The 27,679-nt window shown below is 48.0% G+C and overlaps 2 protein-coding genes across 3 annotated transcripts in view; both read right to left on the reverse strand.

The window, feature by feature from the left end:
• Positions 1-27,679, reverse strand: part of LOC119975466 (membrane-spanning 4-domains subfamily A member 8-like) — a 252,233-nt gene that overhangs the window by 188,300 nt on the left and 36,254 nt on the right. The window lies entirely within an intron of this gene.
• Positions 296-26,825, reverse strand: LOC119975467 (membrane-spanning 4-domains subfamily A member 8-like). 2 transcript variants are annotated; one of them, XM_038815159.1, is made up of 8 exons: positions 26,619-26,825; positions 25,843-26,037; positions 20,370-20,579; positions 16,071-16,196; positions 6,321-6,377; positions 4,870-4,989; positions 3,500-3,616; positions 296-1,287 (listed from the first exon to the last, which is right to left on the reverse strand). In XM_038815159.1, the coding sequence occupies exons 3-8, from the start codon at positions 20,562-20,564 to the stop codon at positions 1,174-1,176; spliced, it is 729 nt and encodes a 242-aa protein (XP_038671087.1). In that variant the 5' UTR covers positions 20,565-20,579; positions 25,843-26,037; positions 26,619-26,825; the 3' UTR covers positions 296-1,173. The 2 variants fall into 2 exon arrangements, with proteins under 2 accessions (XP_038671087.1, XP_038671086.1); XM_038815158.1 differs by lacking the exon at positions 25,843-26,037 and having other exon boundaries at positions 26,619-26,824.

Raw genomic sequence — 27,679 nt, forward strand, 5'->3', positions numbered from 1 at the left:
AATTCTGAGGTGCACAAGGATCAGTGTGTTCCAGAGCATGAGTCACAACAAAATTATTATGCAGGTACAGCAAGTAATCAAGAAGGTTAATGGAGGGCAGCACGGTGGCACAGTGGGTTAGCCCTGCAGCCTCACAGCGCCGAGGTTCCAGGTTCGATCCCGGCTCTGGGCCACTGTCCGTGTGGAGTTTGCACATTCTCCCCGTGTTTGCGTGGGTTTCGCCCCCACAATCCAAAGATGTGCAGGCTAGGTGGACTGGCAACGCTAAATTGCCCCTTAATTGGAAAAAAATTAATTGGGTACTCTAAATTTATTTTAAAAAGGTTAATGGAATACTGTCCTTTATTATGAGAGGAATTCAATATAAAAGTAAGGATGTTATACTTCAGTTAGACAGGGCATTGGTGAGACCACTTCTTGAATACTATGTGATGTATGTCCCCTTGTATTGAAATCTAATCAATCATGTTTCATCACTTGCTATTTCTTTCAGTACTTTCAAGATTCAACAAATGAACATTTTATATTTGAGATTTACTGGGCAGGATTCTCTTGTCTTGCAGTCGTCTTCTTCAAAGCAGTGGGGTGTTTGTTGGTAGTGGGATTCGCCACTCCCATGGTTTGTGAATGGGATTATATTTCACAGCAAACAATATCATCGGAACACCCTGACTATCTATGCCATAGAAGCAGTCATTTGAAGAGGGGTTTTGCGCTATGATCCCAGTTATATGTTCTTACATGATATAAAAGTAGCATAACACCATCAGTAACCCAGTAAAACACACACACACGCACGCCGTTTGCATGGCTCAATGGGAGGCCTGGTGCACTGTAAGTTGGTGACTCTTAATGCCCTCCGAAGCAGCCTAGACCTGAAAGCTGACTGCTGCCTTCTCAAGGTAATGAGTGTTTAGGCAATCACAGAATCATAGAATTTACAGTGCAGAATGAGGCCATTCGGCCCGTCGAGTCTACAGCGGCCCCTGAAAGAGCATCCTACCTCAACTCACACCTCCACCCTATCCCCGTCATCCAGCAAACCACCTAACGTTTGGACACTACGGGGGAGAATCACGTGAAGCTCCTTTGAGTACATTCAAAATAATATTGCTTTGAGCTCTGTAAGATTAATTAACTTGTGCTAAGCAGAGTTTCAACTGAAACCCGTTCTTATCCAACATGTACATTTTCCATCGCTGTCACGTTGTAGGGTGGAGGGTTGTCATGAATCTGCTGTTGAGGAACCAGTTGTGCAGATGTGCTGTTGTACACCACAATCACCGGCTGAAAAACAAAACAACACGGGTGAATAGATTGTGAAAGGTTTCAGAGCAGAATGAGCCAGTCAGTTCCTCATGCCTCGGCCGCCTCTCCCAAACATTGGACCCGTTCTATTGCCACTTTCCCCCCTGGGACAATAATGTGTGTGCCAGCTCTCTGCCAGAGCAATCTACAAGGCTGTGTTTATTGGTGTCACAACACTAGGGGGAGCACTTCCTGCACATGCTCAGATGAGGAAATCTATCCCCTCAATCGCTGGAAATAGTTTATCTCCAGTGAAAGCAGCTGAACGTGTTTCATTTGCAACTGTGCATTTTATTAATACAGCATTCTCCCAGGTTCAAAATCTGACTGACTATGATGGATTTAATTTTGGAGCTGAATTTATGATGAAGAGTTGTCATAAAGATCAAGTAAAGTTTACATAAAGCAACACTGTTTTTCAAATAGTTACTTTAGCAGAGAATACAAGATGTCGAGGAGTGAGAGGTAATTATTAATACCCGTTCATTTGTTGAACATTACTGAAAAATATTTTCAAAATCTTGGAATGTTTAAGGAAAAAGCCACTGCTCGGATCCGGGATTAAAACATTTCCCTGGGATCAAGAGTCCCAATATTATAAGACCATAAGACCATAAGACATAGGAGTGGAAGTAAGGCCATTCGGCCCATCGAGTCCACTCCACCATTCAATCATGGTTGATTTCAACTCCATTTACCCGCTCTCTCCCCATAGCCCTTAATTCCTCGAGAAATCAAGAATTTATCAATTTCTGTCTTAAAGACACTCAATGTCCCGGCCTCCACCGCCCTCTGTGGCAATGAATTCCACAGACCTACCACTCTCTGGCTGAAGAAATTTCTCCTCATCTCTGTTCTAAAGTGACTCCCTTTTATTCTAAGGCTGTGCCCCCGCGTCCTAGTCTCCCCTGCTAATGGAAACAACTTCCCTACGTCCATCCTATCCAAGCCATTCATTATCTTGTACGTTTCGATTAGATCTCCCCTCAACCTCCTAAACTCCAATGAATATAATCCCACGATCCTCAGACATTCATCGTATGTTAGGCCTACCATTCCTGGGATCATCCGTGTGAATCTCCGCTGGACCCGCTCCAGTGCCAGTATGTCCTTCCTGGGGTATGGGGCCCAAAATTGCTCACAGTATTCTAAATGGGGCCTAACTAGTGCTTTATAAAGCCTCAGAAGTACATCCCTGCTTTTATATCCCAGTGTAGTCCCAACTGAGATAGTCAGGCTGTGTGGGAAATCCTGGGAGCCTGTCCAACTTGTTCAAGTAAACATAGCCTTTTAATAAAGCAGAAAGGTGATACTGGATCTAAAGACAGTTCCACAAATATTTCAAATCACTGTAAATCCAGCGATCCAAACAACCAAAAAGGGTCGGGAACATTTATTCCTGAACCAATATCAGTAAAAATATTCAGGTCAAATCTCTGCAATGGACTTTTATCCAACAACATTAGCACAGAACACTGAGCCCGAACTAAAAGCTAATCAGACTGCTGCTTGGAAACCGGAAATATTAAAGTGATGTCAGGACCGATTTGAATAAGTGGAAATAAAACCCCAGAAAACACAAGAGAGAATGGAACAGGAGAAAGTGCTTCAGATTTGAGTGGCCAAGTCACGTCTTACTCTGCGGGTAACATTTTATGATTCAAGCTTTGGCTGGTATAATCTTGCTGTCGTTCACAGCATTGTTTTCACTTCACTGTTACCTTGAACAAAAAAAATGAAAATCGCTTACTGTCACGAGTAGGCTTCAATGAAGTTACTGTGAAAAGCCCCTAGTCGCCACATTCCAGCGCCTGTTCAGGGAGGCTGTTACGGGAATCGAACCGCGCTGCTGGCTTGCCTTGGTCTGCTTTCAAAGCCAGCGATTGAGCCCAGTGTGCTAAACCAGCCCCTTGTGGGAATGCTGGGCTGGGGAGGGACAATAGAAATTGTGTGAATTCAAGTTTAGTTGTTCCTGTTGGGGGACAAGTGGCAGAAACACATTGGCTGCTTGCTTCTGCCCTGCCTGACCTGCTGTTCCATTGAGCTCTGTAGTCTGGGGTGTAATGCAAGGGGTTGGTACCCAACAAGTATCATTGATACAGGCAGGGTTTTCTAAAATGGGAAAGAGAGCTGATGTACCGTAAATACACAGACACCATAGAGTCTTAAATCAGTCTATTATTTAACTTACCACTGATGTTGCACAGCAGTTATTCATAGCTTTACAGTTGAAACTTGAAACTGCAATGGATATTGCTGCATTGAGCAGGGTCAGCAGCAGAAGTATAGCCAGACATGCAATCAGACCCTGTGATGTGTTAAATACAAATCAATTATGTTGGATGGAAAAATATTTCTTATAAATGCTCAGAGACAATATGATTTAACATTTCAGAATGAAAGCAGTAATCCGAATCACAATAATACGGGGCGGGATTTTCCATTTGCCGACGCCGAAATCAGGCTGTTTGATCAGCCAGAGAATAGCCCCCGACACCGAAATCACGGCTGGCGCTATTTTGATGCTGAATCGAGGTTCCCCGCTTCCAGGAAATCGGCGTCAATGTGGCGCACGCCGCTCGTAATTGAAACAGCGTTCGCATACCATCAGTGGGCCCACCCGCGATTCTCCGCCTCCGATGGGCCGAGTTCCCGACGCCGCGGTCCACGTGCGCTTTCACAAACGTGAAGCTGGAGTGGTGGCTGCTGAGCGAGAGAGAGAGGGCGTATGGACAGTGTCCAGCACCGCCATTCTTCGCCGACAGCTGTGCCGCCATTCCTTCACTATTTCCACCAATAAACACAAACTCTGGCAGAGAGCCGGCACAAGCATTATTATTATTGTCTTAATGAGGAAGAGGCAATAACGGGTCCAATGTCTGGGAGAGGCGGCCGAGCTAGAAGGAACTGACTGGCTCATTCTGCTCTGAAACCTTTCACAATCTATTCACTCATGCTGTTTTATTTTTCAGCCGGTGATTGTGGCCAGGGCTAGGGAGGGGAGTGGCGATGGGGGGGGGGGGGGGGGGGGGGGGGGGGTGCAGGAGGTGGGCTGTGGGATCGGGGTGGACGGCTACGCAACAACATTATCGCAGTCAGCAAGGCAGCTATGTAGCTGCGCAAGCCGCTGACAGCCCGCTTTAAACCTGGTGCTCTGGGTCGTATGGGTGACCCCCCACCAACCCCCAGACACCTCCTTGATGCCCTCTGGCCCCAGCCGACCCATCAGCTGTATGGGTACTCCAGCACAACCTGTCCCATCTTTTCAGCCCTGATCGGTTTGTGTGTGTGGGGGGGGGGGGTTTCGAGCCGATTTTGCTGACATGGAAGTCCACGGATTCTCCGTTGGCATCAGCACTTCAGCTCGGAAACGGAAAATCCAGCCCACAGTCGCATATCAAACTTTACAGAATATATAATTACTGTTGCTAAGCAGACAATGTATGGCTAAACGTGTAATTAGACCCTGTGATGTGTTAAACATAAATAAATTAGGCTGGACAGAAGACTTTTCAAAACATTTCTTATAAATGCTCAGTATCAATATAATTGAACACTCACATCAGGACGAGAACAGTAATACGAATACTGACAATTCACGTTAAGGTTTATAGAATATATTATTACTGCTGGTAAGCAGGCAATGGCACTGATGATGTTCATGGATAAGCAACCTCTGATCTGAAAGTGAAAAAATGACATTAAAAACATAAGAAGCATTGCATGAACTTACAAAGTCTCCTTAGGCAGCAGCTTCCAACCCCATAATCACTACCATCTGTAAGGACAAGGGCAGCAGACACATGGGAAAACCACGTGGAGGTTCCACTCCAAGCCTCTCACCATTCTGACTTGGAAATATAACCGCTAATCCTTCACTGTCATTAGGTCAAAATCCTGGAACACCCTCCCTATCAGCACTGTGGGTGTGCCTACACTATATGGACTGCAACTCATCACTACCTTCTTAAGGGAAATTAGAGATGGGCAATAAATGCTGGCCGAGCCTGCAAAACCCAGGAACTATGAATAAATAATAAAAACAATGAGAAAATTTGGAAGGAGGAAAATGTTAATTGGCTGATTAAGCCTCCTCCTATTCCAGTCTACCGGAAACGTATCCACCTCATTGAATCCATACAAACCCATTCAATATCACACTTTAGGAAGCATGGCAAAGATAGACGGTGATACGGAAAAGAAGCAGAGGTGATATGCAGAAATGTTCTATTTCAGATTTAGTTGCAGTGATCTAGAACGCAATGTTTGGAAGGATGTTGGAATCATTAAGGAAATTCAAATGAAAATTAATTGAATTACATAGAATTACATAGAATTTACAGTGCAGAAGGAGGCCATTCGGCCCATTGAGTCTGCACCGGCTCCTGGAAAGAGCACCCTACCCAAGGTTAACACCTCCACCCTATCCCCATAACCCAGTAACCCCACCCAACACTAAGGGCAATTTTGGACACTAAGGGCAACAAAGAGTTAGCAATAGCACAAAGGGCCGAATGGCCTCCTTCTGTGCTGGATCCTTCTGAGATTCTAGACAATGATCTTTATACAGAAACCCTTGTCTCCAATGGCAGTCGAACAAAATTCCGGAGTATTCATTCATTGTAACATCTATACTTGTGCTCCAGTGTGTTGTACGGATGCAGAGTGCGATTTTCCTCCCTCTCTGTTGTGGCGGAGGGCGACTCGCCAATGGGTATTGGTGGGATCTTCTGTTGTCGACAAGCCTCCCAGAGGGAAGGCTGGGAGAATATCCAGGCTTGGACTGACAAGGGGCAAGTAACATTCACGTCCCACGGGCACTAAGCAATGACTATCTCGAACAAGAGAGAATCTAAACCTCACCCACTCACATTCAATGGCATTACCATCGCTGACTCTCCCACTATCAATATCCTGGGGGTTACCACTGACCAGAAAATCTTGCTGGTTTTTATTTGGGCTGAGACACATAGTAAATCAACCATATCGACCATTTTTGAGCAAGTACTTACCATACACTGAGTTGGTTCCTTCTCAACAGCTATAGCAAGGGCCCCTGCAACAATAAACTATAAAAACATACTTCACATCAGACTGTAAATTTGGAAGAACTGAATAGCAATTCAATAATAAGGTTTTTATAAGTTCTTCCCTCCACAAGTTTATTGTGAGTGCCCCTTTAAGAAAGGTTTGGTCTTACCACATGACTTGTAGCATGGCTTCAGTGACGTCATTTGTGGGCGGAGCTGGGCTGTGGCTGTCAGGTGAGAGGGAGTTTAGTGTTGGGGTTTCAGTTTCGGTTTGTTGCTCTGGACTGCACAAGAGAAGCAGTGTTTCCCTGGTTTCATTTTAATAGCTGTTCCAGGGAACTGAAAGCACATTGGGTGTGGCAAAGCGCCCGGGTAACTTTAAAAATAGAGTTGCTTTCCGGAAGGAGTTTTGAATCTGCTGTTTGGAAGTGGATCAGAATCTCAGGCAAAGGACCAGTCCCATTCAACTGAGATTACAGTGTGCTGGGTCACGCCCTTGAAAGGGGTTTTCGTTGATTGGATTTTGTTATTGAATTGGAACAGCTACAAAGGGGGATTCATCAAGAGTTATATCCATAGATTACTGTAGCAGTTATGTTTTCTTTGTGTGTGTAATTGATGCCAAATTCTTGTTTTATATATGTTAACTACATTCTTATAACAGACATTGTTTTGATAAAAGCGCCTTGGAAGTCTGATGAATCACACCTGAAGCGAAGGCTCTTGTGCTCATCCCAGCCAAACAACATAAAAGTTATAGGCCAGGTGAACTTCAGAATACACTTTGGAGTTTTTAAGCCCTCCCTATGACACGTAAGTTAGACATTAGCTCCATAAACTCTCTGCTTCTCTCTGATTCCTGTTCAGAAAACAAAGGTAGGTTTAAGTGATTTATATTTGTATTGGCAAATGTTAGATGATGGATATGGTTTTGTGGGTTTAATTTAAGTGGGTTAAAGTGCCTAAAAGGGTAGAACCTATAGTTAGATTCATGATGGAGAACAGTGTTTGTATATGTGGTGTTTTGCTCAATTAAAACTGTGCTTCTCTTCTGCTTAGAGAGGTTTAAAGCGTGAAAAGTAAATAAGTTAGCAGGAGCAAGTGACCGTTGCTCAGCAACTGGAGGCCTTTTTTAAAGCAGAAAAGCTTTTTGAGTTTACGTTTTGCTGAATTCGTTTGCAGTTGAAGATAGTCACCGGAGAGCGAATATCTGTCAACTCTGCCAAGCTGGACAGGAAAAGGGAGCGGCAAAGTCTTCCCAAAGAAACAGATACAGTCCAGATAAACAGGAATTGGGACACAAAGAATGTCTTAAGATGACTGAACTTAAGAGAACAGAGACAAAGGTATCGTTCAGGGGAATTCAAGGGAGAATTAGACAAAATGCTGTGAGTGAAAAAGACAGCGATAGTAACCAGTGATAAAGTGGAAAAGCAGGATTCCGCGGTAAATGAAAACTTTAATGCCATTTCAATGGAGTACAGGAATCGATAGTTAAAGTAATTCTGAACAGTTTGTACAACGGTAAAGACAGGGGATTTGTAAAACCTGTAAGCCCAATTCTTGGTTAAAATGACAGGGGTGCTTTATTTGAAAGGTTAATTTGGAAAACCTGGACTGGATTTTGGAAGGCAAACGGCTGAAGGATAGCATTGTTGTATAAGAAAATTTTAAAGCATGTTTTTTGGGGAATGGAGTTTTACGATTCGGAACCAGACTCCAAAATTTGCTAGGTTACTGGGCAGCATGGTAGCATAGTGATTAGCACAATTGCTTCACAGTTCCAGGGTCCCAGGTTCGATTCCCGGCTTGGGTCACTGTGCGGAGTCTGCACGTTCTCTCCGTGTGTGCGTGGGTTTCCTCCGGGTGCTCCTTTTCCTCCCACAGTCTAAAGATGTGCAGGTGGATTGGCCATGCTAAATTGCCCTTAGTGTCCAAAATTGCCCTTAGTATTGGGTGGGGTTACTGGGTTATGGGTATAGGGTTATGGGGATAGGGTGGACGTGTGGGCTTGTGTAGGGTGCTCTTTCTAAGAGCTGATTCCGATGGTCTGAATGGCCTGCTTCTGCACTGTAAATTCTATGAAACCTAAAGGCTCTCTTAATTATTTGTAAAACAGTGAGGAATGGATACTTCGCTCTCGGAGCGTTCCACACAAAATAGGGATATGGCATATAAAAACAGACACAGCATTAAAGTAACAGCACAAACATATAGTTTACAATTACCTGTTAAACAATGCTTCATAATAAAAGGAAACACTAACTTCAAACTGATTTCTTCTTTATCTCCAATCAAGCAAAATCCATCAAAGGTCAAAAATGTGAGGTCTATTTTATTCTGTTCTACAATGATCTCAGTCCTGCCCTTTTTTTAATTAAAGGGCAATTTTGCATGGCCAATCCACCTGCCCTGCACATTTTTGGGTTGTGGGGACGAGAACCATGGAGACGCGGGTGAATGTGTAAACTCCACATGGACAGTGACCCGGAAGCGAACCTGGGTCCTCGGCGACGTGACAAAAAACACTTTTAAATAGAGGGAGCAAAGACTGGGTTACTTGCCAAACATTAGATATAGATTTCCTAACTCTCTTGAAGAGAGAGAGAGATCCTGAAGAGGGAGAGCCTGCATATTCTTGTCTGTGTCAGACTACTGTTTAACCTGACAGCCTTTTCCAGAAGCTCCTATTAAGCTCACAGCCAAATCAATACAGACTAAACTCCAAACTGGCTGCTTCAGACCTGGCCCCTTCCATTACTTACGTTACTTTATACCACTCAAATCCCATTATCTGAGTACTTACGTTTTGAACTCAATAGGCTGGATTCTCTGTCCCTGAGGATAAGTGCCGGCGCCGACAGAGGATCCGCGGTGTTTCACGACGGGAAAATTGGCACACAACCCTCACCGATTCTGGTACTGGCGATGGGCTAACACCAGCGCCACGTGACACACTTGCGGATTGCACGGAAAACGGCCAGACAATCAGCTGGTCCCGGGCCGCGCATGCGAAGGGCTGACAAGCTGCAGCCGCGCATGCCGACAGTCCCCACACACGCACCAGGCACGCTGGAAAACTTGGCGCCGAACATGCTGGACTGCATACACACCCTCCTCGACCCCACAGCCGACCCTCTGGCCACCCCCTACCACTCCCCCCCCCCCCCCCAGCCCTAGCAGAAGACCCCCGGAAAGCCGAGTATCGCGGCGCTGGACAGGGTCTCCACACGGCACGCGGGCCGCACGACCACACATGGCCTGCGCCGTCATGAACTCGGTTCATCGGAGGCGGAGCTTCATGGCTGGGCCGTCTCATGATGAGCCAACGGCATTGTGACCGCAGTCCCGATGACTCCAATTTGGAGGAGGCGGAGCATCGTGAACTGCCATCAAACCGGCGCCTGACCTGATTCCGGCGTCGGTAGCCATTCTCCGCCCGTTCGGCCTTTCCGATTTTGGCGTCATGCTACAGTGAATTCCGCCCAATGTATCTAATTATCTACTCCCTGGGGAGTCCCCAGAAATCATCAGAAAATTCCATTAAGCCACCTTGTAAACATAAAGAAGAATTAAAAAAGACGATCTCATGTTCACAAGATCTCACTTGCCCTTTCTGTAGCCACGAAGCCTGGCTGTCTCAAACTCGGATTATTTTAAATAGTACTGCAGCAGATACATACACATCCTAACCCAGGCCTTTAAAACCATTGCTGCATTAGATACATGTAATCCAATATATATATATAACAGATTTCTACACATTTATCAGAGGAGTTTGGAAACTCTCATGTGACAATCTTCTGGAGGGATTTAGAGAGGAAATCCATGGACATTCGCTCGGGTTCAGAATGGAGAGTGCATTTGACCACAATCAACTTGTGTGTTTAAAGGGACCTTGTATGAAAGCGGGGGAAGAAGGACAAAATGGCGGCCGGCGGAGCACCCGAGGACTGGTGGAAGTGGGCCAGGAGCAGCAAGCTGCTCTTCAGCGCTGTTTTGCAGAGCTGAAGGCTGAGTTGCTGGACTCCCTGGATGCGACTACCAACAAGCTGCTTGAGACCCAGACGGCCCAGGGGGTGGCCATTCAGGAGTTGCAGCAGCAGGCCGCTGAGCGGGAGGAGGAGGCCGTGGTCCTCGTGGGGAAGGTGGAATTGCACGAGGCACTTCACAAAAAGTGGCAAGACCGCTTGGAGGAGCTGGACGTCCGCACGAGGCGAAAGAATTTGAGGATCCTGGGCCTGGCGGAGGGGCTGGAGGGGTCGGATCTTCCGTCTTATGTGACCACGATGCTGAGCTCGTTGATGGGGGTGGGGTCCTTCCATTTGCCCCTGGAGCTTGAGGGAGCTCACAGAGTGCTGGCCAGGAGGCCCAAGGCAAATGAACCCCCGAGGGCGGTGCTGGTGCGGTTCCATCGATTCAGCGACCGGGAGTGTGTGCTGCGCTGGGCCAAGAAAGAGAGGAGCAGCAAGTGGGAGAATTCGGTAGTGCAAATCTACCAGGACTGGAGTGCGGAGGTGAATAAGTGGTGGGCCGGGTTTAACCAGACGAAGGCAGTGCTGCATGCCAAGCAGGTCAGATTTGGAATGCTGCAGCCTGCGCGTCTGTGGGTGACATATAAGGACCGGCACCACTACTTCGAGTCCCCGGAGGAGGCGTGGGCCTTTGTACAGGCGGAGAAGCTGGACTCGAACTAGGGTCTGGGGGCTGCGGGGTCCGGTGCGCTATGGTCTTTGTTGTTTTTGCTGTTGCTGTTTTTGTAACTTTGACATGTGTTTTCTATGCTGGTTTTTTGCTGTTTCCGGGTGGGTCTATTGGGTATGGTTTTGGGTTATGTGAGGAATGTTGGGAGTTTGTTTTTTTAAATTTTCTCTTCTGTACGGGGCTGGGGGATGGGGTGGAGCTGGAATTTGGGGAGCTGCGTCAGAAGGGTGGGGTGGGGCACTGTGAAAGCGCGGGCATTCCTCTGGTTTCCCGCGCTGCGGGGCAGAGGGGGTGGAGCTGGCGGTGGGGGCGTGGCCTCTACTGGTTTTTTCCCGCGCTGAAGCGGTGCCAAGGAGGTGTGGCAGGAGGGGGATGACCCAATGTCTGGAGGGGCCGGGTTTTGGCAGGAGCTGCCGGGGTCAGCAGAAGTCAGCTGACTCACGGAAGTACCATGGAGGGTGCGTCGCGGCTAGGAGGGGTCCAAGCCTGGGGGTGGTGGGGGGGGGTGGGGGGGGATACCGGGTTGCTGCTGGAATGGCCAGGAAGGAGCTGGCGTGGGTCGGGGGGGTAGAGGAGAGGCGTTATCGCCATGGGGAACGGGTCGGGCGGGGTGTGCTGGCCTGGGGCGAGCAGCCGATGAGCTTTGGCTAGTCGGCGGGGGAGGGGGGCGGGGTGCCCTCTGATCCGGCTGATCACCTGGAACGTGAGGGGGCTGAATGGGCCGGTTAAGAGAACTAGGGTATTTTCTCATCTGAAGGCGGACGTGGCTATGCTCCAGGATACCCACTTGAAGGTGGCGGACCAGGTTCGCCTGAGGAAGGGGTGGGTGGGGCAGGTTTTCCACTCAGGATTAGACTCGAAGAACCGGGGTGGTGGCGATTCTGGTGAGGAAGAGGGTGGCGTTCGAGGCGTCTGAGGTGGTGTCGGACAAGGAGGGCAGGTATATTATGGTGAAGGGTAGGCTGCAGAGAGAGAAGGTGGTGCTGGTTAATGTATATGCCCCGAATTGGGATGATGCTGGCTTTATGAGGCGCATGTTGGGCCGCATTCCGGACCTGGAGGCAGGGGGCCTGATCATGGGGGGAGACTTTAACACAGTGCTGGATCCCCCACTGGACAGGTCCAGTTCAAGGACGGGTAGGAGACCAGCGGCGGCCAAGGTGCTGAGGGGGTTTATGGACCAGATGGGAGGGGTGGATCCCTGGAGGTTTGGGAGGCCGTTGGGCGCGGGAGTATTCCTTTTTCTCCCATGTACATAGGGTTTACTCCCGAATAGATTTTTTCATCCTGAGCAGGGGATTGATCCTGAAGGTGCAGGATGCCGAGTACTCGGCCATAGCAATTTCAGACCATGCTCCACAATGGATTGATCTGGAGATGGGGGAGGCACGGGACCAGCACCTGCTGTGGCGTCTGGATGTGGGGATGCTGGCTGATGAGGAGGTGTGTAGGAGGGTCCGGGGAAGTATTGAGGAGTATCTTGAGACCAACGACACGGGGGAGGTCCGGGTGGGGATGGTCTGGGAGGCTCTGAAAGCAGTGATCTGGGGGGAGCTGATCTCCATCCGGGCCCATAGGGAAAGGAGGGAGAGGAGGGAGAGGGAGAGACTGGTGGGGGAGCTCCTGGATGTGGATAGGAGGTACGCGGAGGCCCCGGAGGAGGGGTTGCTGGGGGAACGGCGTAGTTTGCAGGCCAAATTCGACTTGTTGACCACCAGAAAGGCGGAGACACAGTGGAGGAGGGCGCAAGGCGCGGTATATGAGTATGGAGAGAAGGCGAGCAGGATTTTGGCGCATCAGCTCCGTAGGCGAGATGCGGCTAGGGAAATTGGTGGAGTGATGGATAAGTGTGGGAATGTGGTGCAGAAGGGGGCAGAGGTAAACGGGGTCTTTAGGGACTTCTACGAGGAACTGTACCGGTCAGAGCCACCGATGCGGGGGGGGGGGGGGGCGGGGGGGGGGGGGGGGGGGGGGGGGATGGAGAGCTTCATGAACAGGCTACGTTTCCCAAAGGTGCAAGAGGAGCTGGTGGAGGGGCTGGGGGCACCGATAGAGTTGGAGGAGCTAGTCAGGGGGATTGGTCAAATGCAGTCAGGTAAGGCGCCGGGGCCGGATGGGTTCCCGGTGGAATTTTATAAAAAGTATGCGGATCTGGTGGACCCCCTGTTGGTGCGAGCCTTCAATGAGGCATGGGAGGGGGGGGCTTTGCCCCCGACGATGTCACGGGCGCTGATCTCTCTGATCCTGAAGCGGGATAAGGACCCCTTGCAGTGTGGATCATACAGGCCAATCTCGCTCCTCAATGTTGACGCTAAGTTGCTGGCGAAGATCCTGGCCACCAGGATAGAGGACTGTGTGCCAGGGGTGATACACGAGGATCAGACAGGATTTGTCAAGGGAAGGCAGCTCAACACGAATGTGCAGAGATTGTTAAATGTTATTATGATGCCAGTGGTGGAGGGGGAGGCGGAGATAGTGGTGGCGCTGGACGCAGAGAAAGCGTTTGATAGAGTTGAGTGGGGATACCTGTGGGAGGTGCTGGAGCGGTTCGGATTCGGGGAGGGGTTCATCAAATGGGTGAGGTTGCTCTATGAGGCCCCGATGGCGAGTGTAGTTACAAATGGAAGGAGATCAGAGTACTTCAGGCTCTACCGTGGGACCAGGCAGGGGTGCCCCCTGTCCCCCTTGCTTTTTGCACTGGCGATAGAACCTTTGGCTTTGGCGCTGAGGGAGTCGGGGAGGTGGAGGGGCCTGGTGCAGGGTGGGGAAGAACATAGGGTATCGCTTTATGCGGACGACCTGCTGTTGTATGTGGTGGACCCTGAGGGGGGAATGCCGGGGATGATGGAGCTGTTGGCTGAGTTTGGGAGCTTCTCGGGCTATAAGTTAAATCTAGGCAAGAGTGAGGTATTTGTAGTACACCCGGGTGATCAGGAGGAGGGAATTGGGAGGCTCTCATTTAAGAGGGCAGTGAAGAGTTTCAGATACCTGGGGGTGCAGGTGGCCAGGAGTTGGGGGACTCTCCATAAGCTTAATTTTACCAGGCTTGTGGAGCAGATGGAGGAAGAATTCAAAAGGTGGGACATGGTGCCGCTATCACTGGCGGGTAGAGTGCAGTCCGTCAAAATGACGGTTCTCCCGAGGTTCTTGTTCCTCTTTCAGTGTTTGCCCATCTTTATCCCTAGGGCCTTTTTTAGGAGGGTGACTAGCAGCATCATGAGCTTTGTTTGGGCGCATGGGACACCGAGGGTGAAGAGGGTCTTCTTGGAACGGGGTAGAGATGGTGGGGGGCTGGCGTTACCCAATCTCTCGGGGTATTATTGGGCGGCCAATGTGTCGATGGTGCGCAAGTGGGTGATGGAGGGGGAGGGGGCAGCATGGAAATGGATGGAGAGAGCGTCCTGTGGGGATACGAGCCTGGGGGCCCTGGTAACGGCGCCGTGGCCGCTTCCTCCCATGAGGTATACCACGAGTCCGGTGGTGGCGGCTACCCTCAAGATTTGGGGGCAGTGGAGGCGACATAGGGGGGAAGTGGGGGGCTCGATGGAGGCTCCGTTAAGGGGGAACCATCGGTTCGTCCCAGGGAACATTGATGGGGGGTTCCAGGGTTGGCATAGAGCGGGCATCAGATAGCTGAGGGACCTGTTCTTGAAGGGAGGTTTGCAAGCCTGGGGGAGTTGGAGGAGAAATTTGGGCTCCCCCGGGGAACATGTTTAGGTATCTGCAGGTAAAGGCATTTGCTAGGCGGCAGGTGGAGGGATTCCCTTTGCTTCCCGCGAGGGGGGTGAGTGACAGGGTTCTTTCGGGGGTCTGGGTCGGAGATGGGAAGATATCTGATATCTACAAGGTAATAGAGGAGGGGGAGGAGGTGTCAGTAGAGGAGCTAAAGGCTAAATGGGAGGGGGAACTGGGGGAACAGATTGAAGATGGGACATGGGCTGATGCCCTGGAGAGGATTAACTCTTCCTCCTCATGTGCGTGGCTTAGCCTCATCCAATTCAAGGTGCTGCACCGGGCCCACATGTCCGGGTCTAGGATGAGTAGGTTCTTTGGGGGAGAAGACAGGTGTATCAGGTGTTCAGGGAGTCCAGCGAACCATGCTCATATGTTCTGGGCATGCCCGGCACTGGAGGAGTTCTGGAAGGGGGTGGCGAGGACGGTGTCGAGGGTGGTAGGATCCAGGGTCAAGCCAGGCTGGGGACTCGCGATTTTTGGGGTTGGGGTGGAGCCGGGAGTGCAGGAGGCGAAAGAGGCCGGTGTGCTGGCCTTTGCGTCCCTAGTAGCCCGGCGGAGGATCTTGCTACAGTGGAAGGATGCGAGACCCCCAAGCGTGGAGACCTGGATCAATGGCATGGCGGGTTTTATGAAGCTAGAGAAGGTCAAATTCGCCCTGAGAGGATCGGTACAAGGGTTCTTTAGGCGGTGGCAACCTTTCCTCGACTTTCTGGCTCAGCGATAGGGTACTGGGTCAGCAGCAGCAGCAACCTGGGGGGGGAGGAGGGGAAAAAAAGGGGGGGGGGGGAACGTTGACTATGTTTGCTTATTTAATTTTAATTTAATTTATTTTTAAGTTCTGTTGTTGTTTACTGGGTGTGGGGGGGTGTTACAGTAGTTATGGTGTTTTATTGTTGCGTTTCATCGTTTGTTGTTATATTTTCTGTAAAAAATTCCAATTAAAATTATTTTTTTTAAACAAGGGACCTTGTATGACTGAGATCATTGTAGAATAGAATAAAATTGACCTCACATGGATTACAGCAGTTCACGAAGATGCCTCACCACCACATTTCAAGGCCATTTAAGGGTAGGCAAAAAGCACTGACCTTGTCAACAACATGAACACCCCATGAACACATTAAAAGAGAAAGGAATCCATGAAAATATTTGCTTCTCTATTGTAGGGCATTGGAAACAGGCATATGCCAACAAGTGGTCAATGAATGATTCATGCCAGATGTGTCTACTGAATAGGAGTTAGATATAGAAAGCCAAGAATGTAACATTTTTTAATACATTAGTCGTACTTACCAGAACTCCAGTCCACCAGGGTGTCCCAAATTCCAGCGAAATCATCATGTAATTTGGAACTTTCAGAATGCTGATTCCTACAATTGCAATGATTATGGCAATTATACCCGTCACAATCTGCGTTATCTGCAAGGACAAGAAAACTATGTTAAAATCTCAGAATCATAGAATTTACAGTGCAGAAGGAGGCCGCATGGCCCATCGAGTCTGTACTGTCCCTTGGAAAGAGCGCCCGGTTTAAGCCCACGCCTCCACCCTATCCCCGTAACCCCACCTAACCCTTTTGGACATGAAGAGGCAATTTAGCATTGGTCCATCCACCTAACCTGCACATCTGTGAACTGTGGGAGGAAACCGGAGCAACCGGAGGAAACCCACGCAGACACGGGAAGAAAGTGCAAACTTCACACAGTCAGCCGAGGCCGGAATTGAACCCAGGTCCCTGGAGCTGCGAGGCAGCAGTACTAACCACTGTGCGAGCCTAGGTAGGGTGCTCTTTCAGAGGGTCAGTGCAGACTCGATGGGCCAAAATGCCCTCCTTCTGCACTGCAGGGATTCTAAACCTTTTGGCAGTAGTTTTAACTTGCTCCATGGTGTGAAATTGCCACTGCAGATCACCCACTCTTTTCATAAAAAGAGTCCGATTTTGACCTCCATTGATGTTCAGCTCTGCAGTTTATCCGATCAGTTCACAACTTAGAATTACTGAATTTGAAATGCTAATTTTTAGGATTTAGTGTAGAAAATGAAAAAGCAGAATAATTCACAGGATCTACTCTTCTTCCAAATTAACTTATTGATTTAGTTTCAATGCTGGAGCACAACCAGAAATAACTTTATGATGGAAAGCAGTGAAGGTGGATAGTGGGGGAGGGACATACGGAAATCCTGTCGGAGAGAAGAGCAGTACTTCTTCAGGGTAGGCATTCCTGGAAGAGAGGCGAGTTAAACACTGGATGAAAGCAGATTACTGCAGATGCTGGAATCTGAAACAAAATGGAAATGTCTTTGACAAAGAGTCATCGGACTCAAAAATTAGCTCTCTTCTCTCCCTACAGATGCTGCCAGATCTGCTGAGATTTTCCAGCATTTTCTCTTTCGTTTCAGATTCGAGCATCTGCAGTAATTTGCTTTTAACTTTATGATGTGTGGGTTGAACCCAAAGAAGGATGAATATTATTGCATGGCACTGCGGCAGATCATTGACTGCGTGGTGTGTGTGAAGTACGTTCTGGTGGGGAGGAGAGTACGTCAGTGACAGAACCCGTCTGATTCTCCATCCATTGATATTAACACAAGGATAATCTAATGGAGACTAGGTGGAATGTGCAATTTCCTTCACTACATTTTCCTGATAATGCTCATATACCGGTAGGAATTAGAAAAAGATCTCCCACTCCAAATGTTGCTACACAATCAGGAAACACAGGAACAGAAGGAGGCCATGCAGCCCACAATGTCTGTGTCTGCAATTTCACAGATCACTTCAAATGATTCCACTCCACAAACATTTCCTCCATAACTTTGCAAATGTTAATGTGTCAGGTGTACCTGAAAGTAAATATTGAATCTGTTTCCATCACTAATTTAGGTGGGTCATTTGAGAGGCAAACACACAACGGTATTGTTGTTGGACCAGTAATCGAGAGACACGGGCTAATGGTCTGGGGCCCCGGTTTGAATCCCTCTGGCCTCTGACTCAAAGGTATAGACCCTGCCTATGGTGTGACAAAAGAACCTCCCACAAGTATTGGATTGGAGATGTAAAATTTGAAACGAGGACAAAAATAGGATTGATGTTGGGAATCTGAAATAACAACAGAGAATGTGGGAATACCCAGCAGACAGAGCAATATCTGCGCTCACAGAAAGAGCGAATAGATTGAATTTTCCAGGAGTAGTCAGGTCCATTCCCTGACAGGGAGGAGGAGGTGACCCCACTCTGACAGTCAGTCGGACACTGGGGCTGTATTTTCCCTCCGTGCAGAGCCGGATGTTTGTCTCCATAAGACCATAAGACATAGGAGTGGAAGTAAGGCCATTCGGCCCATCGAGTCCACTCCGCCATTCAATCATGGCTGATGGGCATTTCAACTCCACCTACCAGCATTCTCCCCGTAGCCCTTAATTCCTCGCGACATCAAGAATTATCTATCTCTGCCTTGAAGCCATTTAGCGTCCCGGCCTCCACTGCACTCCGCGGCAATGAATTCCACAGGCCCACCACTCTCTGGCTGAAGAAATGTCTCCGCATTTCTGTTCTGAATTTACCCCCTCTAATTCTAAGGCTGTGCCCACGGGTCCTCGTCTCCTCGCCTAACGGAAACAGTTTCTTTGCGTCCACCCTTTCTAAGCCATGTATTATCTTGTAAGTTTCTATTAGATCTCCCCTTAACCTTCTAAACTCCAATGAATACAATCCCAGGATCCTCAGCCGTTCATCATATGTTAGACCCGCCATTCCAGGGATCATCCGTGTGAATCTCCGCTGGACACGCTCCAGTGCCAGTATGTCCTTCCTGAGATGTGGGGCCCAAAACTGGACACAGTACTCCAAATGGGGCCTAACCAGAGCCTTATAAAGGCTCAGTAGCACATCGCTGCTTTTATATTCCAACCCTCTTGAGATAAATGACAACATTGCATTCGCTTTCTTAATCACAGATTCAACCTGCATGTTTACCTTTAGGGAATCCTCGACTAGCACTCCCAGATCCCTTTGTACTATGGCTCGATTCTGGCACCTTAGCCATTGGCGGAAGCCATTGTTGCCGGAAGATTCCTCCACACAGCATGGAGGGCCCACCCACTGCGAGCCCACGGGGAGACCATAAGGGGTCAATACAACTTTTTAAAAATAAATTTGAAAATGAAAAATGAAAATCGCTTATTGTCACGAGTAGGCTTCAATGAAGTTACTGTGAAAAGCCCCTAGTCGCCACATTCCGGCGCCTGTCCGGGGAGGCTGGTACGGGAATCGAACCGTGCTGCTGGCCTGCTTGGTCTGCTTTAAAAGCCAGCGATTTAGCCCAGTGAGCTAAACCAGCCCCTTTATTTAGAGTATCCAATTATTTATTTTTCCAATTCAGGGGCAATTTAGCGCGGCCAATCCACCTAATCTGCACATCTTTAGGTTGTGGGGGTGAAACCCACGCAGACATGGGGAGAATGTGCAAACTCCACACCGACAGTGACCCAGGGCCGGGGTTCGAACACGGCTCCTCAGCGCCGTAGTCCTGGGTTAATACAATTTTATAGCTTGGCAGGCAATTTGAGAGATCAGTTAAAAGTCAATCACATTGCAATGGGTCTGGAGTCACATACGGATCAGTCAAGATAAAGATGGCAGATTTCCTTCCCTGAAGGAAATGAGTAAATTAGTTGGGTTTTAATGAAAATCCAGTAAATTTGTGGTAATCATTATTGTTTCCAGATATATTTAAATTATATTTTATTTCCCCCGTGACCATAGTGGAATTTAAACTCCTATTTCGCAATCTTCAATCCAGGCCAATGGATCACTAATCTAGTGACACACTCATTCCACTTCCATTCCCATTGACTAATCTGCAGTTTTGTCAAAAACAAAGTATACAAGCCACATCAATACTGTGATGTTGTACGAAGTAAATAATGGCATGATGGGAAAACTGGTCAACTACTGGGTACAATGTAAGAAAAGCTGACTTTGCATGACCTAAAGCCTGAATAAGATCAGAGAAGGTCAAGCTGAACCGAAATGCCTGGACTCCATAAATTCTGATAAGACTAACTCGTCATAACCCAAAGCAGTCTAAATACGAGAAGATAAGGTCAGGAAGAAACAAATCTCCTCCGACTCTTAAACATTCCATCAAAGGACAAAATAATGGTCTGAGTGACAGGACAGAGTCCTGAAAGGTCAGCAAGGTGACCCCTGTTTTATGATATTGCTTATGTTTGTACTTCTGATCGAATTCCTGACCAAGCTGTAGTCACATAATCCTGATTCTGATAATGTATAAATACTGAGCTAATTTTCTGTGAACGCGCGGACTTGAGTAGGAATCAGCAGTGACACTCCCTGCTCTCCGACTTCAACTTTCAGCCAAAAGAGCATGCAGTCTGTTTGAAAACAAAGTCTTGTTATGTTTTCTTAACGAGCGTTGTTGAATCTTTCTACCACAGTCCAGAAGCGGGAAAAATATTGACTTCCACAATACCATTTTATATTGCTACATTACACACTTTTGTTTTTGTCCTGATCCCCATTGGGCTAAAATATAACCAATTTTTCCCACATTTGAGAAGTGCACTTACACCCAAGGCTTTGAATTTTCCTTTCAGCATCTCCTGCACACCAGAATTATTCTGATTGAGCACTGCAGCTAGGGATTGGTGCAGAGGATCGTTTTCGAAGTGTTGGATCAACTGTGGGCCGCTGGCCAGTGGTTGTGTCAATGGGAGTTGGTTTGGTACAAAGACATTTCCATCAATCTTCACCATGTCAGCCATTTCCACAACAATCGTCTGAAAGATATAGTAGAGTAAATCAGTCTTTCCCGATTTGTAAATCAATCTTCTATTATATATCTCGCCTTGCATTCGTTCAGTATGGCACAATTCTGATTGATATACAGTCACACTGAATCAGAAATATCCCTCATTGAATTAGAGAAATTTTGTCCAGGAAAATTCTTCTGTTCGTCTCAGGATTGCAGAAGTGGCAGACACTGTTATGAGGTGAGGGTGTCCACAGAAAATAATTTGAAGCAACATTTATTTTCCAGCATGAGCTTTAAAACATATTAAAGCTGTGGCCAGTGGAGAGGTGGAACAGAAAATATTCAGAACTATTGCTAAAAAGGGAGATGTACGATCAAATCTTTTCATAAACCTTATTAAAAATCTCTCCATCTCAGCCTTGAACATACTTAACGATCCAGACTCTACAGCTCACAAATTCACTCCCCACCGAGAGAAGAAATTCCTTCTCATCTCTGTCTGAAATGGACAACCCTTACTCCTAAAATTATATCGTCTGGTCCTAGACTCTTCCCCAAGAGGAACATGGTCTCAGCATTTACCCTGTCAAGCTCCCTGAGTATCCAAATGTCTCAATAATGCCGCTTCCCATTATTTGAAACCATAATGACTGCAGGCCCAACATCCTCCCAATAAAATCAAAACATACCCGGGACCAACCCAGTGAACCTTCCCTGGACTGCCTCCAATGCCAGTTTGGGTTTCCTTTGATAAGAGGACCAAAACTGTGCACACTATACCAGGGCTAACTCGTGCCGTGTATAGTTTTAGCAGGGTTTCCCTATTTTTATACGCCATTCCCTTTTCGGGTTCCTGTCGGACCCCTACGGAGTCTCCGCCCACGCTGTGCCACACGGCGGGCGTGCCACTCCACCCGATTCCCCGCCGGACTCCTCTATTTCAGTGATGGACTCGGCTCCCGGGGTCCCGGAGTCGCCTGTGACTCGCCCGAAAATGCCACAGGTGCCCGAAATTCCCCCCAGTCTGGACGAAAGAGGCGCACCCCAATTCTGCTACTCGTCACCTGAACCTCCTTTGTCTGTCACCGCTGAGGACCAAATGATTCTTAAAATATGTCAGTGTCCTCTCTCGCTTCCTACCTCCCCGTCTCGGCCTGGTCACGTGAGCGCGACAACGGCGCGGACTTCGGGGGTGGGGGGGGGGGTGAGGGGGAGGAATGTCATAACAAAATGAAATGAAAATTGCTTATTGTCACAAGTGGGCTTCAAATTAAGTTACTGTGAAAAGCCCCTAGTCACCACATTCCGGCGCCTGTTCGGGGAGGCTGGTAAGGGAATTGAACCGCGCAGCTGGCCTGCCTTGGTCTGCTTTCAAAGCCAGCTATTTAGCCCAGTGTGCTAAACCAGCCCCTTAACCTGGAGTTGAGCAGGTAATGGGACACTATGAGACCTTAAACAGGTCACGGGGCACTTATGAGACTGGGGGATTGGTATTCCCAAAGGACTATGGGTAATACACAATCCTCCACTGAGAGGCGAGGCACCTTCTTCTACATCCTGTATAAACCCAGAGGGTCATGAACTGTGAGCTGGTCTCCTGTAGTAGAGTAACTGCTCTGTACTCTTGTTCTGTTGCATTAAAGCTTTGCCTTTTGATTCAACCTATTCATAGAATCATAGAGTTTACAGTGTAGAAGGAGGCCATTCGATCCATTGAGTCTACAACGTCCCTACCATAGCCCACATCCCACCCCATCCCTGTAACCCAGTAACCCCACCTAAGCCTTTTTGGACACGAAGGGCAATTTAGCATGGCCAATCCACCGAACCTTCACATTTTTGGGCTGTGAAAGGCACCCAGATTAAACCCACGCAGACACAGGGAGAACGTGCAGACACTGCACAGACAGGCGGGAATTGAACCCAGGACCCTGGAGCTGTGAAGCCACGGTGCTACCCACTGTGCTATAGTGCCGCCCATCGGCTCAGTGTGGATTCCTTTCCGGACCTAATATTAGCTTCTGTCTTTCCAAAAGAAGACATGCATCAAGTACCAGATGTTCTGAGAATACATGTTTTAGTGAGGGTTATAATCAGTATTAGTAGAGAAATGGCTTGGGGGAAATTGATGGGATAAAAAGGCTGATAAATCTATAGGACCTGATAATCTTCATTAACATACTAATAATCTTTATTATTGTCACAAGAGACTTACATTAACATTGCAATGAAGTTACTGTGAAAATCCCCGAGTCGCCACATTCGCCTGTTCGGGTACACGGAGGGAGAATTCAGAATGTCCAAATGACCAAAAAGCACGACTTTCGGGACCTGTGTGAGGAAACCGGAGCACCCGGAGGAAACCCACGCAGACACGGGGAGAATGTGCAGACTCCGCACAGACAGTGACTCAAGCCGGGAATTGAACCTCGGACCTGCCCTCAAAATAGTAGATTCATCGGTGGTCATTTTTCAAGATTCTTTAGACTCTGGAATGGTTCCTACAGATTGGAGCGCAGTGAATGCAAGGCCTCTGTTCAAAAAGGGAGGTAGAGAGAAAACAAAGAACTATAGACCAGTGAGCCTAATGTTGATATTGGGGAAGTTGCGAGAGTCCATTATCATAGATTCCATGGCCCAACCTTTGGAAAGCAGTGGTATAATAAGAGAAAGTCAGCATGGCTTTAACATAGAACATTACAGCGCAGTACAGGCCCTTCGGCCCTCGATGTTGCGCCGACCTGTAAAACCCCTCTAAAGCCCATCTACACTATTCCCTTATCGTCCATATGCCTATCCAATGACCATTTGAATGCGTTTAGTGTTGGCGAGTCCACTACTGTTGCAGGCAGGGCATTCCAGGCCCTCACTACTCTCTGAGTAAAGAATCTACCTCTGACATCTGTCCTATATCTATCTCCCCTCAATTTAAAGCTATGTCCCCTCATGCTGGACATCACCATCCGAGGAAAAGGGCTCTCAATGTCTACCCTATCTAATCCTCTGATCATCTTGTATGCCTCAATTAAGTCACCTCTTAACCTTCTTCTCTCTAACGAAAACAGCCTCAAGTCCTTTAGCCTTTCCTCATAAAATCTTCCCTCCATACCAGGCAACATCCTTGTAAATCTCCTCTGCACCCTTTCCAATGCTTCCACATCCTTCCTATAATGCGGCGACCAGAACTGCACGCAATACTCCAAATGTGGCCGCACCAGAGTTTTGTACAACTGCAACATGACCTCATGGCTCCGAAACTCAATTCCTCTACCAATAAAAGCTAACACTCTGTACGCCTTCTTAACAACCCTCTCAACCTGGGTGGCAACTTTCAGGGATTTATGGACATGGACACCGAGATCTCTCTGCTCGTCCACACTACCAAGAATCTTACCATTAGCCCAGTACTCTTCAGTACTTGGAAGGAATTTATGAAAGGAAAATGATGCTTGACAAATCCACTGGAACTCTTTGGAGGATGTAACTAGTGGAGTTGACCAGGGAGAATCAGTGGATGTGGATTATTTAGACTTTAAGAAGGCCTTTGACAAGGTTGCAAGTAGCAAGATTACTATGCATAGCGCATGGAATTGTGGGTAGTGCCTTGAGATGGATACAAAGCTGGTTAGCAGCCAGGAAGCAGAGAGTTGGCATAATTGGGTCTTTTTCCGAATGGCAGGCAATGACTAGTGAGAAGCCGGCAGCGTGAGGCTTTTCTGAACCTAAAACGGCAAACTCAACTCCACAGTAAGAAAGCCGCTCCACAGAGGGCTGGAGGCTGAGGCCCAGTAAAAATCACAACCTAAAGAACAGAAAGTGGGTGGAGAAAGCACAGGGGATCCAGAGGTGAGCTGACAGACATGGCACCCGAGGTTTCTTCAGCGCTGTCAAGACTACCTACAGCCCAAACACCCAGCGCTCCACCCCTCTGCTGGTCAGGAATGGAGAAATGCTCATTGAGAACAGAAAGGCAGTCAGCGCCTCCTGGAAGGAGCAATTTGTGTACCTCCATAACCCAGACTCTGGGCGTGATTCTCCCAAAAGGGAACAAAATCCTCTAGCGAGGGCGTTTACCCACGTGCTTCCCCAGTGTTCGCAGTGCAGTGAAATACATGGCTATACAATGAGACTGGGATTGTATGAGGAGCCTGGATGGGGAACGCGAGGTTAAGGCTGCACATTGCCCTCTTTTATACACTGGGGGGAGCCTCTCACCGGAACTCTCCAGTGTAGAGGTCAGGACGCCATTTTTAAATGGTCATGATCTCAGAGGCACCCGAAGCGATCCCCGATATCCCCCCCCCCCCAGCCCTAATGCACTCTGGGAGGGCCAAAACTCCACACTATCCATCAAAGGTCACCAACAAACCCAGGTCTCTGGCGCTGCTAACCATTATGACACCATGTTGCCAATTCCTTTACTCAAAGCTTCCCACGACAAACCGGGGTGGGGGAGGAAATGCGTCACGGACACCCTCGAAGCCTCCTTGAAAAATTACAACATCCCCACTGACACCTGGGAATCTCTGGCCCAAGACTGCCCAAAGTGAAGGAAAAGCACCCCCCCCCCCCCCCCCCTTCCACACCCCCTCCTCCTCCAACCACCATCTCTGACACAGACTGTGGTGTCTGAAAGTGATCTTTCCCCCCTCTCCAACTTAATGTCAAACTCCTTTTCTGTTACGGTCAAGTTTTGCCCAATGACGGGCAGCACGGTAGCACACGTGATTAGCACTGTGGCTTCACAGCACCAGGGTCCCAGGTTCGATTCCCCGCTGGGTCACTGTCTGTGCGGAGTCTGAATGTTCTACCCGTGTCTGCGTGGGTTTCCTCCGGGTGCTCCGGTTTCCTCCCACAGTCCAAAGACAGGTTAGGTGGATTAGCCATGATAAATTACCCCAAGTGACCAAAAAAGGTTAGGAGGGGTTATTGGGTTATGGGGATAGGGTGGAAATGAGGGCTTAAGTGGGTCGGTGCAGACTCGATGGGCCGAATGGCTTCCTTCTGCACTGTATGTTCTATGATCCCACACTGTCAACTTATTAATTCTGGTTCTTTACTTATTGCCAAATCAGCGAATGTTAGAATGGCTATTCGGCCCGTCGTTTAGATGCTGAGAGCAATTCACCGTCTGTGACTCTGCCTCTTCCCCACAGCAGCATATTCAGTGACTGATAAAATTCCCTTTCCCAGTTATTCAGTGGGATTCATGTCAGTGATGAAGAAAACTTTCAGATGATCAAACCCGCAAAGACCAAGGGGAGTTAGAAATATCACCTTAATCTTACCCCACTGTGGGAAGAGTCCGTTTCACCCAAATCAAAGGGAGGTGGCAAACCCGAATGTGATTGTTAATAGAAATCTCACAATCTCCACCCTGTTTGGCGGTGATTGTTGCTGAGTCTCAGCTTTTTATTTAAGATTTGTTCCTGACTCCAGCCATTTCCTCCACTTGGAAAATGTTGTGGAAATTCCTTGGAAATCTGAGTAATAAACAGCACAGGAAGAGATCCAATTGGCTGGACAGACATTATAATCCCGTAATTTCCCCTAAATGATGTGTCGACTGTGGATGTTTCTCAGAAAACAGAACAATTGAAACGGATATGAAATCTGAATCTTCAAAGTAAACTGTTCCCCAACAACTTAACGTTCAGGGGAGAAACTCAACGAAATCCAGTGACATGGAAACAGAGGCAGATTCATTCTAACCAATCTGGGGGTTTAAGTGTTGTCGCTCCAGTTTTAACCAGAGATTAAAGTCACCGCTGAATTTAGTCTAAATATCAACACAGTGAGATTGAGCAAGAGAGAGAGTTCAGCACTGGAATGCTCACATTTACAATCGCTCAGTCCAATACTCAGCAACTGGTTTGAATCTCACATTAACAGGAATGGGACCCACAATTGATTTGTCCTCAGAGATTTGGCTGAAGAAAATAAAGATGTAGAAAACAAAGAAACGCTTTTAAAGCTTGTTCAGAGAACCGAGTTGAACTTTGCATTTGATCAAAACAATTCTAATAATATCTAGGATTGTGACACTTTGTAAAACTGAGCAAACCTTTGCTTCCAGAGTCGATGGGGACTTTCTGCCACACTTCCAAACAGGCGATAGCGACTCGCTCTCTCGTTTCTCTGCAGTTGAACAACTGCAAGATCCAGCCAGGTTTCCAGAGCAACAGTTTTAATGCTCCGTGTTATTCTGCAACCAGTGATTCACTTGGCAGAATGCACAGGGTCAGCAGTGGGAGGAGAGTTCTGAAGGGAAGGAGTTTGGCACCAGCTGATATATTGCACCGGAAGCTTTCATGTCATAGACTCGTAGAATCTCTACAGTGCAGAACGAGGCCATTCAGCCCATCGAATCTGCACCTGTTGTTGTGCTGTAAATCTTGCGATGGAACTCTCAACTTCCCAATCGAAGTTCATGGCTCTCTCTTTCTCTTTTCCTGATGTCCTTCTATCTCTGCCCGTCTCTTCGCAGTTTGGTTTTTAAGCCTGCGCAGTTCTTATCAACTTGTTTATATGCAATTTATTTCAGAGGTCTGGCCTCCTGGCTTCAGCTACTGTGTCTCCTGACTGTAACCCACCAGAACGGCACTGCTACCTACCAGTGCCGTTCACTGTCCTGAGTGCTCTTTCCCATTCTAGCCCAGGCTCAGCCATTCCTCAGATAATCAACACAGTAATTGAAGGCGTTTGGGGTAGGGCGCCGATATTCGCAGAGAGTAAGAGAAGAGAATGTCTCTCCTTAATCCTTTTAAACTCCTTCCCAGATACCTTTGTCGTTACCGGTCTCTCCTGGTCTATGCACTTGAGGGTTGCTGAACATCCTTCAAGACTGATTATCATAGAATCATAGAATTTATTGTGCAGAAGGAAGCCATTTGGCCCATTGAGTCTGCACTGGCTGTTGGAAAGAGCACCCTACCCAAGCCCACACCATCACCCTATTCCCGTAACTCAGTAACCCCACCCAACCTTTTTGGACACTAAGGGCAATTGAGCCTGGCCAATCCACCTAACCTGCACATCCTTGGAGTGTGGGAGGAAACCGGAGCACCTGGAGGAAACCCACGCAGTCACGGGGAGAATGTGCAGACTCTGTACAGACAGTGACCC

The sequence above is a fragment of the Scyliorhinus canicula genome, chromosome 13, assembly GCF_902713615.1.
Source record: "Scyliorhinus canicula chromosome 13, sScyCan1.1, whole genome shotgun sequence".
Classification (NCBI taxonomy): domain Eukaryota; kingdom Metazoa; phylum Chordata; class Chondrichthyes; order Carcharhiniformes; family Scyliorhinidae; genus Scyliorhinus; species Scyliorhinus canicula.

Bases quoted from the DNA above. Each gene is read 5' to 3' on its own strand.
- LOC119975467 (XM_038815159.1), bottom strand. From the start codon at position 20,564: ATGGCTGACATGGTGAAGATTGATGGAAATGTCTTTGTACCAAACCAA. The intron at 3,617-4,869 runs GTGAGTGTTCAA...AACACATCACAG, and splicing joins ATTACTGTTCTCGTCCTGAT to GGTCTGATTGCATGTCTGGC. The intron at 1,288-3,499 runs GTAAGTTAAATA...TTTGTTTTTCAG, and splicing joins ACTGCTGTGCAACATCAGTG to CCGGTGATTGTGGTGTACAA.